The sequence below is a fragment of the Monopterus albus genome, unplaced genomic scaffold, assembly GCF_001952655.1.
Source record: "Monopterus albus unplaced genomic scaffold, M_albus_1.0 scaffold18.1, whole genome shotgun sequence".
Taxonomy (NCBI): domain Eukaryota; kingdom Metazoa; phylum Chordata; class Actinopteri; order Synbranchiformes; family Synbranchidae; genus Monopterus; species Monopterus albus.
The window spans coordinates 1,482,234-1,493,648 of NW_018127898.1; the positions used below are offsets into that span (position 1 = coordinate 1,482,234).

Here is an 11,415-nt window from a genome sequence, read left to right on the forward strand (position 1 = left end):
TTCTGATTTAAGAAGGAGCTGTAGTTGCAATTAAAATGTAATTTGTTATGAGAGATCTTAGTTTAAGGTCTCTGATCTGTATGTTTGCACTACTGTGTATCCATTTGATCCACTGTTGAATCATTATTATATTTTCATTATAACCATCATTGTTTGTGGCAAGAAAAAAACAGTAGCTGTAAAATTGTGTAAATTAAAAAGATTTTATTGTATAATAGCTCAAAATAGAATTTAACACAATCACTTGTAGATCACTTTTATGCTGAAAGAGGATGTAGGGCGTTAGGCAGGGAATCTGAATGAATATACTGTTTATGTACTGCGAGACGGACAACCCAGTCCAAAGTACTGAAAGCTAAGCAAAAGGGCCGTATACAGCAATCACGTTGACTTACAGAGCCCACACAAGCAGGAATTTCATTCAGGGTCAGTGTTGTTTCTCCTGTGTTCGCCCTCGGTGAAGCAGGAGAATGATTGTCCAGTGTTATTTCCCTGGTTATGGTTTAGGCATTCTTTACAATATACAGTATCTTAACACATTAAGCAATGTCAATATATACTTTATACTGTATATAAAATAAATACAAATCTCTTTCTATGCCACTGCTCTGAACTATGATTCCTTTCTTCTAGTTGTGATTCACAAGGTGTATATTTGACATTTTTGTGTCTGTAGTTGTGAGTCACAGATTTTTTTTTTTAATCTCCCATTGAATGTGCACAATTATCTCAGCAGACCTGATGTAATAGCAGTTTTTCCTTCTGCTTTTGCTGTTTGCTGCTCCCTTCTGTCTTTTGATTGATGATCACAGCCTTGGGACTGTTGATTTCCCGGAGGAAGGTATTGTAGAGCTTTTCTGCCTCCTTGTCATGCTCGGAGTCCCCACCCTGAACTGCCAGCAGTAGAAATATGATTGCAAAGAGCAGGAGTGTAACTGCTGTGGAGGTCAGCTCTGGGCTTAGCTGCAGGCTGGGCTGAGGCTCTGAGGCATCCTTTGTCCTGAATGAAACACACTGAGGCTTTATGCTCTCTCTCCGTCTCCTGCTGACATGCTTGGTGCCCTCACTGATCCCTAAATGTAGACACACACGGTAAAATGTCTCTGCCTGCAGGTGGGTCAGGTTGAAACTCTGTGTGCCAGCCAGGATACGTGTGGTGTATGTAGGAGTGTGGAACTTTGAGTATATGGCATGCCAGGACAGGCGAGTCAAGGGGAGGTTGCGCCCACTCTGCCATGACAGGATAGCATAGTGTTCTCCGACCTCCCTCACCTCCAACCTGGCATCTGCTCTGAATAATGGAAATCCCTTCAGATTGGCACCCAAGCCCCTTTTTCTTTTTGTTTCTCTGCTATGCACACCCACAGTAACACTGCGTGTATCTGCTCCCAGCACATTTTCCGCTACACAGGTATACAATCCTGCCTCGCTATGGGTGACCTTGTTGATCTCCAGAGTTCCCTCAGGGAGTAACTGGTAAAGTTTGGAGGACTTACAGGGAATATCATCTTGAACCTGGCCGGGGGAGATGCTGGAGGTGGATGTGTAGTTGAATCTTTCAGAGGCTGTCAGACAGGGAGCAGGAGCTGCTGAGCCTTTGGATGCATGGCTCGGAGCAGGGCCAAGTCTCAGCCCAGAGGGAGTCACCCAATAAAGTTCAGGCTGTGGCTCTGCGAGAGCTCTACAATGCAACACAAGTTTTCCTCCTTCTTTTACTCCTACATAAGAGGGGAGGGAGCTGGTGGGGATCATGGGGAGGCAGGAGGCTGACATCTCCCTGGAGGACACCTCTCTCACCCTGCGAGCTCTCAACTCTGGGGGTTCAGAGCACAAGGTTGCCTGGGGTTGGATGAAACGCACCAGTCGAGCTGTTTGTGTGCCTTTCTCGTTGTGAGGGTGGGAGGCATCCTCGGCGGCCCAGTGAAACAGGCAGTCACATCGTAGCGGGTTGGAGTGTAAGCTGACCTCCTGAAGACTTGGCAGGGAGAGCATCACGTGCTGGTGCAGAGCACTCAGAGAGTTGGAGTTGAGCATTAGACTCTCAAGCTTGCTCAGCTGGAGGAAAGCCTGTGGATGAATGTAGGAAAGGCGTGGGTTATTGGTGATCTCCAGTTTGGTGAGTTCTGGAAGGTTCTCCAGGGCAGCCTTTTCAATGGACACCAGCTCCTCCATGTTGTTCAGCCCGAGCTCCTTCAAGTGAATCATGCCTTGGAAGTCTCCTGTCTCGATCAGTTTGATGCGGTTCTTGTTGAGGTCGAGGAACTTCAGTCCTTGGACTCTCTTTAGGGCCTGTGTGGGGACCTTGGTTAGCAGGTTATCATAGAAAGAGAGGCTCTCAAGGCCATCCAACCCTTCAAGGGCTTTTTCAGCCAGGCCTCTCAGACCCATACCACCAAGGACAAGACTCCGGAGGGATTTTAGAGCCAAGAAGGCTTGCTCAGGAAGGGCCTCCACAGGGTTTCCCCCAAGCATGAGAACTTCCAAACGGGGCAAAGCCCTGAACCACCGAGGATCAACAGTGGTGAGTCTGTTGTTGTTAATATGAAGCCGTAGTAGGAAGTCCAGACCAGTGAAGGCTCCAGGTGCTATTGAGTGTAAGTTGTTGTGACTGAGAAAGAGTTCTTGCAAAGCTGGCATCGAAGAGAAGGAGGCCTCAGGGAGGTGGCTCAGACGGTTTTCCTCCAGGTGCAGAGACAGCAGAGAGGGCAGAGATGAGCTCTGAGTTATTGTCCAGACACGGCTAAAGCGATTCTGGGAAAGGTCAAGGTCAGTGAGGTTGGGAAGTCCATGCAACACCGCAGTGTCAAGCTCAGACAGGAGGTTACTCTGCAGGCGCAGGGTGTGTGTGTTTGGTGGTATGGGTAAGAGGAGCTTGGTCAACAGCAGGTCGTTGCAGTCTACAGTGGGAGCCTCATGGTAGACCGAATCGGGGGAGAACCATGGTTTGATCTGACACACACACCGCACCGGGCAGGAGACGTGCCATGGTAGAGCGTGAGGTAATGAGCCCAAAACACCAAGCACGCACACACTAACGAACACACACAGGAGACACTGTGACTGTAGAAGCACTAAAGTCGGCCTCATAATCCTCATAGGTCACAGGAGCTGTTTCAGACAATGTGAGAAAGAGTTTGTTATGAGGATGTGAGATGAATCATTTGGACCAGGGATATGTGTGAAGTCGTGTTATTAACAGTTTAAAGGTGTGTGTGTGCAAACTGCGAAAGGTAGGCCAGATGGTTCAGTCATTCATAAAGTAAGTAAAGATGGATTATACCTCTGACAGTATTCTCCGGAGGCTTCAGACTGAAATAAAAAAACTGAACTGTGTATCCTCCCTTTGTAGCTGAGCTTGGTTCTACTAAATCAGGAGTGTTTTATGTGTAGTTTTGATTGCAGCTGCAGAACACAAACTGCAAAATGGCTGTAGCTTGACGACGGCCTTTGTTATCACGCCATCAATCTCACATTCTCGCCACAGGTGGAGGACTCATGGCTCGTGGTGTGGTGGGTCACTGCTCTGTCAGAAAAAGAAGAGAAGAAAGAAATTTTTAGAGATTTAGGGAGAAAAAGAAATTCAAACTGAATAAAGACTAAAATCAGCTGCTTAATACAAAACCAAGTGTATCACTCAAATACAGACACATTTTTAAAGCATTACACCTGATCTATTCCCAAAGTCTGTGAATATATATCACAGTACTTTTGGGTTTTACAATCAATGCTTTAGCAAGGTCACATGAAGTCCTCAAGGATGTATGATGCAGGCCCATAAAATCAAAAAATCCTCTGCAGCTGAGGATGGATGAGAGATAGTAATGGGCTGAAAAAATTCAAGCAGACTATTCTCCAAAAGAGATTTAGTCTTACATAGCAGCACACTGAAACATGGGGAGAGGAATGCGGAGCTAATGAAGACAATCATGCAAAATGTGAGAAAAAGAAAGACAATATGGGAAGATGAAGCAAAGAGGAGCTCAGTGCTCTGCTGAATTCTCTAATGTTACTCTCAGCCTCGCAGAATGGAGGAGTGATGAAATCATGTAGCATATAAAAATTTCATGTCAGTATTTCACATTCACTGACTGTTAGAGCCCAGTGTCCTACAAATGACATTTAGTATATGACGGTTAAAAAGACCCCTGAGATTTGAATATTATCAGACTTCTGTACTTAAGGCAGTAATGGGAAATACTGCCTCAGTGTTGTTGTTGCTGCTGCTGGTCAGAAACATGCACACACGTAGTTGTACTTCTATCTTTGTGAGGACACTCATTGACATGGAAGCATTCCCTAGCCCCTTATCCTAATACCTAACACTAAACCTAATTCTAGTCTGAAAAAGGTGTTTGCATCAAAAAGGTGTTTTCACAAAGTGAGGGCTTGACCAAAATGTCCTCACTTTGCAAAAATGTCCTCACTCTGTACCAAAAAAAAAAAAAAAAAAGGCCATATACAGCAACAGGTACAAGAACACATACACACGCAACACACATCAGAGTTACATCAGTATTTACATTTACAGCATTTGGCAGACTTAACAACTTACTGCTCAGCATTCATGGTACAAGATCGCCGGATTAACTGATTTGGCAGCATTGAGATCATCTCAGTAATTAGCTGGCCAACAGTGTAAAAACAGCCCACAGGGAGAAAGGTCATGTGCCAAATTGTTCTTAACAACAAATTTATGATTCAGATTATTCTTTATAGGATAAAGTAAGGTTGAAAATACAGGCCAAAGTGTGTTGTGGGCTAGTATTTGTATATTAGGTTATCACAGTAACGTTTAGCTTGATGAAACCTATATTCAATGATTTTTGGCCACTTGTGGGTAATACGTCAAGTTGCTATGGCAAACAGTGAATTATTTGCACATTAAGCAGACATGGAGCCACATTAGCATTCAGTTAGAAATGTGTTTGTATCCAACTGACAAATGGAATTCCAATATTCATTCTTCGTTTAGCTCTATTTTGCTCCTTGGTAGCTCCCGAGGGAAATATCTGGCTCTTAAGCTGCTAAATGCTCCATGTTCACCAGCTAGTCACTAACTTCAGCTGTCTGCAGTCTGGCGATCATCAAATGATTGTGAAAACATGTTCTGTCAATAGAGAAATTAGACGATCCAAGTGTCTTTTTTGATGCTACTACTGCAATGGAGGGGTTTTACTTAACAAACAGCAGCCAGTTGTTGGTTGCATCTGTACTCTCTGACAAACTTCAATTTGATGACAAACTATACATCGTTTTCAAGGGGAAAGTCGATCATTCTGTCTGAGTAAACTGTTTAATATCAACGATTTCATCCACAGAGGTTTACAAATTGCTGCACACACTGTCACTCTACCAGCCACACACCTATGGCAGCAAGTTACTTTGTATGGCAACTGCCAAAGTGTCCTTAAGTGTCCTCTAAAAATGTTAGCAAGTACAAAATGTTGACTACAAAAATTTACTGTAACGCATGAGAAACACACATGTCGAGAAGTCATGCAAGGCTTACTGCATAGTTGCCATGGAAACAAATGTCCCACTCGTCTTGAGATCTGCTGTGATACAATCTGTGTATCATTTGATAAGAGCATGGAAAAACCAACATTGACTTGACTGACGAAATATTATGACAACATTTCTGAAGCTGCAAAATTGTATTTCCTCCTTCTGTGATCTTCACGAGTTCTACAAATCACTTTATTGGTGTGATGAAGTTCTGGATGATTATAGATAAAGTTATCATTAAATGAAGTTTTAATCTTTCCTGACATGTGCAGAGTCTTTCCATCCTGCCAGCTGGTGTGATAAAACTCTACATCTGTTGCTGAGGTCTGCAGCCTGCACGACTAACAGGAAGTGCTGCACAACGCTGCAGGCTTTAAAGTGTGTAGAGATGCCTGCCAAGTCTTTTCCAATAACAAGGAGAAAGTACTGACATATTCAATTTAGCACATTTATTGAGAGGGAGAGAAAGGCTATTAGCATTCAAACACCATGTAGTTTAATTGTACAAGTGTAGGTGTAACAGCGACTGCTTTGTGTGAGAATATGTTTGAGTGCAGTACGTTATCCAAGTCAGTTAAATTTTTGAACTGGAACAGTAAAAACACAAGAGCAGTTCTTACCTCCTGGGGCTCTTCACACTCTTCTATCGGCCATTGACTTTCATCTCCACTCTCAGCTATTCATATGCAACCTGCTTAATAATGGATTCGTCATTTCATTTTGCTGTCCTCCAATGTTGTCATTTGCTTTCAAAAGTGTTTTTGGCTGTTTCAGAAAAGCAAAACAATGTGTTGATATGTATATACAAAGAATCTGTGCCGCCTCATTATTTGAACTATTCAGATAAGGAGTGTATAACAGATCTGTGAATAAATAAAACTGAAATTTTGTTTGGAATTATACTGAAGTAAAAAAAATGTTTTATCATTTTGTGAAAAAAGGGGGGCTTTTGATTCTAGTTTCCATAAATTTTCATACTACTCACAGCAACAATTGAGTGATGAAATCAATCAGTAATCAATCAGTCAACAGGAAATTTGGCTGGAACTATTCTGATAACCAAATGAGCAAAACTGCCAAATGTTTAATAGTTTCAGCTTCTGATGTCTGGGTTTGATGGTTTTCTTTGTCACTGCTGGTTTGACAAAACAAAACACTTGAATGTCACCTTGAACTTGGGGTAATTACAATAGCCATTCTAAATCATTTTCTGACATTTTATTGACAAAACACTGATTCAGTTAACTGAGAACATAGTCATCAAATTAAAAATGATTGTTTAGTGCAGCCCTAATTCAGGCTAATCAGCCACTCTGTGTGTTGTATGTGCACTGATTTAACCTCACATTACTTTACTTTACGCTGACAGTTACTCTATTTTACAGATACTCTCAAATTTAAGCTCAAGTGCCACACACACACACACACACTTCATGTGGCATATAGTGCTAAAACTACAGCATGTACTGTTACTACATTTATTAGAGTTGCCTTCTACAAAATCTGTTGAGCACACAACAAAATGCAGCTTCAAACTGTATTGAAGTGCTGATTCACATATGCATTATTGTGGAATTAAAAAATGTAAATGTGCCAAACGTCTCATGCTACTCAGCATATCGAACATCTTTTTTTCTTGCTAGACTTCCATTTCCTTCCTGAACATAAAACATGCAGTGGAATTTTCTGGATCAATAACTCATCTATCCACAATAGTGATGGGCCAGTTTTTCTTTTTCCTTTTAACTGTGTTTAACATAATTCTCTCACACATATATTATAAATGGATCTGCTTCCCTCTCACACACTCATAATGAGGCTTCGGTGCATACATTGTAGACCTGTGCACTTTCACACATGCTGCTTGCTGGAAAGCAAATCTGTTCTTTAACATGTTAAACTAAAGATAGTTTTTACTTTCTAAAAACACTAGATATAATAAGGACAACTAGGTGTGGGACAATAAAATGGATAGTGGTATTTCACTAGCGGGAAGTCGAACAGAACAGTCACATTCATGATTTTGCAAATGTGCTTCTCCTTCACTTCCATATGACTTTGCTTTTTCCAGTCCAACAGAAAGAGAGCCAGAGAGAGGCTTTTAAGAGCTATGTTTCTAAATGGATACAGGGAGGAATGGAGTACAAATGCATGTTTACATGAAATGGATCATTGCATAAGGTTTGTTTGTGCTGTACAGCTACGACACAGGGAGACACTGCAACAGGGCAGACTAGAGAGAGGGAGGATTTAGAGAGCAGGAGAGAAGGATGTATGACAGAGATAGAGATGCTGGATGCAGATACCGAAGAAGAAAAACAGAGCTGCATTGCCCTGCAGCTGAATCTGTTCCAGTATGCACACAGACTTATGATTTATTTCCCCCCTCTGCCAAGAGAGACCCCCAAGCTTGTCCATTTCTAATACACACACCTGCTACCATTACATTTGAATCAATACTGCTTTCACTTTTTCATTGCTGTGCTTGCATGCATTCATAGCTGCATGAGTGCACATGTCTGTGAGAGTGCTGCAATGTCCTGTTTGGTTAAAAAAAATCCTAGCAACATATTTCAGGTTTCTTACCGCAACAGAAGCGCCAGCTACACCTCTCTGTGTTGTTTCTTGCCTGGTTCATTTGCTGCCAGTCTTACGAATGCTTCAGGTGCTGTGGTGCTTTCTCTTCTTCACCCTCTCAATCACGGAAGATTCCTGAAATATCACTTCCCTAGCTCTCCCTCTCTCTGTCACTGGAGCTGAAGAGAAAATTGGCACAGACTGAGTCTCTCCCTCTCTCACTCTCGCTCCCTCCAGCTAAAGAGGAGATGAGGTGTGTTCTGCAGCAGAGCTTCTTTCCCTCTCGTCTCTCTCCTCCTCTCTTTCTAATTCCTGCCTCACTATCTCATTTTTTCTCTTTTCCTCTGTCACAAGCATTAATTATAGTGTGTTATCTGTGTGGATGAGAAGTTTGCTTTGGCTCCTGGTGGCATTCGAGTTTTCTGCCATCGTTTTCAGTTTAAATAGCTGCTTATAATCTTAGCTCCTTAAAGGTTACAAAACAGCAGGAGAGAACCTGTAATGCAATATTTATACATTGTTGACTGAAATTCAACTAGAATGTAAAATTTGTCTTAGAGCTGAAGCTGTGTTTCATTGCTTTATTAAACAAACCTGTTGCATTTTATTTCTGTTCATTTCGGTGTTAGTCTCTATTACAAGAATTTTCCAGTTCAAATTACAGAACTTAACTGTAGATATCAGCTTTGCACTGTGCAAACACACGGTAGTTAAATTCAAGTTTCAGTAAAGTTTTAAAGAGCCTGATTTCACCAGTGCTAAAAGAGAAAGTAAAAGAGTCATTATACTGTGGATACTGCTGGAGTGTGAATGGACTTTTAGTTGTTTATGACATTTCTCACTGTTTTCTGATTCTGAATATCCAGTTTTAAAGCCAGAACAGCTCTTTTAACAGCTTCTGAATAATGTCAGATTGACAGGTGGTGACTACGGTTGGTAGTTCATGTATGAAAGAAGAACAATTTAGTCCATTCTGGGTGCACACAGTGAAAGGCTCTCAGACTTACTGCAGCATGCAGAGTATATATTTTCTGCAACATCCCCATAGCTCTATAAAGAATGAAATGTCTTTACTTGGGCTCGATATTGAAAATGGAGAAGGCAGTATAGAGTCTGACAGTTGTGGAGGCAGCAATAGAGCAGTAACATGATAAACAGCACACAGACATTGTAAGTAATTCCCCATGGGATTTACCTCATGCGCTCCACACTTTGTAGAAATGGTGTAAAGCAGGTGGAGACTGACATGGAGGTTTACGTTAATAGCACCTTCAGTTACAGCATGTGAGTGTTGAGAGTAAATGTGACTTCAACACATAAATAGTACTGTCAATTGAATGCAGTGAAATGATGATGGCTGAGGTATGCAGTGCACACAACATGACTGAAGTGTGTTTCACATGAGCCCCTAAATCCGTCTATAGTGGGGCTAATGGTTTGCAACCTGACCTGATACACCAGGTCCCAATACAGAATCATAGTCTGAGTCAGTCATTTTTAAGGTTGTGATCAAAAGTATTTTTATGCCTCCACGCTGAAAATAGCCTGAGCCCAAGGCATTATGTTTTTGGGTTGACCGACCATATGGCTGTCTGATTTTTGTGAATGCGATATGTCAGAAACACCTTGAGGTAATTTCTTCACATTTGGCCCAAATATCTAATTGGACTCAAGGATGAACTGATTTGATTGTGGTGGTCAAAGTCAAGATCAGTGATTTCACATTTGTCTCATTCTTGTCAGCCCTTGACTAAACCAAGTTGTATTTGTGCCTAGACCTAACTAAGCCTCAACAATAGTGTTATAGTGTGATGTCCGGGTTCCAAGATGGCAGCCTGAAAGGACGCACATTGCTGAGCTCCTGCACCAAAGCTTCTATTTTGCTCGGGAAACTGTCGCTATACATTTAACGGTCAACAAATAGACTCGACTCGGTGCCTATTAGACCAATACACATCCAATGATGTCCCGCGAGAGGAAAAGGAACTCCAAAGAGTTAATAACAGCACCGCAAACTAACCCTCTGATAGCATGTCATGACTATGTTAGCTTACCTGCTACCACTCTGTCTGTAGCGATGGCGACCGAAGACTTTCCACCACTTCCCTCGTCTACGGCAACTACTCCTAGTAAGTCTCCTATTTCCAAAAAAGCACTTTTTGACTCCGACAACAAGGACAAAACGGTAGACGCGACCAAAGAAATCATTGGAACTCTGTCACAACTAATCAATACGCGTTCGGAGGAAATCAAAGCGATGGTGAATGAAAACTCAATGAAGATTGAAGGCCTGAAAAAGTCAGTGGACTTCGCCTTTCAAGAGATACAAGACATCAAAGGACGAATGAACAAAGTTGAAGATTGCCACAAAAAAGATCAGTCTCTGTTATCAGAGATTCAAAAAAGAGTCGAAGAAAATGAAAGATACTCCAGAAGGTGGAACCTGAAGCTGCATGGTGTCCCTGAAACTGTGTCCAAGGAAAAGATCAAAGATGAAACTATCAAAATTTGTCAAGCAATTTTACCAGAAAAGAAAAGCAGCTTACCTGATGTAATTGACACTGCACATCGTGTTGGGAAAAAGCCAGAGAATAGCTCCAAACCAAGAGGAATTATTCTTCAGTTCACCTCGAGATCAACCAGGGATGCCGTGTGGAAAGCTGCTAAAAACCACCCTTTTCTTCAGGAGCATCATCTTCGCCTCGCCGAGGACCTGTCTCCCGCTGATCGAGAGCGCAGAGCGGCGTTGTGGCCTGCTATCCAGAAAGCGAGGAACGAAGGAAAGATCGCCTACTACTTCGGGGCTCGTGCTTTTGTGGATGGAAAAGAGATTGTAATCGACCAGAGCACTCGAGAAATGTTAAAAAATTAGGCATAATCCCCACTGTTATCTGCTAACACAAAGGGGCTGAAAACAGGCACACGTTCTGCAGTTGGTATGTTCAAAATGTGACCGATCCTAGTCTTGTTTGCTTCTCTCCTACCAAATGCACTTTATCTTTTGGTGCTGAGCCAGCTACTACATCTCTACCAATCTCTTATTTGGTGTATTATTCCACTTTTCTACCAGTTTAAAATTGTCTCTTTGTATAGGTTCTTTAAATGCCAGGGGGTTGAAAAACAACATAAAACGTAAGGCAATTTTTCTATTTGCTAAACAATTGCGTTCAGATTTCTTTTTCTTTCAGGAAACTCATTCCAGTGTAAATGAGCAAAATTTTTGGAAAACTCAATGGGGTGAGGAAGGTTGGTTTTCACATTGTTCCAGCCACTCAGCTGGTACGCTCACTTTTAAGAATCACTTTGGAGGAGACATACTTTTGTCAAAATGCG

General features: G+C 42.0%; 1 protein-coding gene across 2 annotated transcripts; it reads right to left on the reverse strand.

The window, feature by feature from the left end:
• Window positions 1–195: 195 nt before the first annotated feature.
• lrrn2 (leucine rich repeat neuronal 2) lies at window positions 196–8,341 on the reverse strand. 2 transcript variants are annotated; one of them, XM_020592869.1, is made up of 2 exons: window positions 8,092–8,341; window positions 196–3,518 (listed from the first exon to the last, which is right to left on the reverse strand). In XM_020592869.1, exon 2 carries the CDS (start codon window positions 3,094–3,096, stop codon window positions 730–732), a length of 2,367 nt encoding a protein of 788 aa, XP_020448525.1. In that variant the 5' UTR covers window positions 3,097–3,518; window positions 8,092–8,341; the 3' UTR covers window positions 196–729. The 2 variants fall into 2 exon arrangements, with proteins under 2 accessions (XP_020448525.1, XP_020448524.1); XM_020592868.1 differs by having other exon boundaries at window positions 196–3,523.
• Between the last annotated feature and the right edge of the window lie 3,074 nt (window positions 8,342–11,415).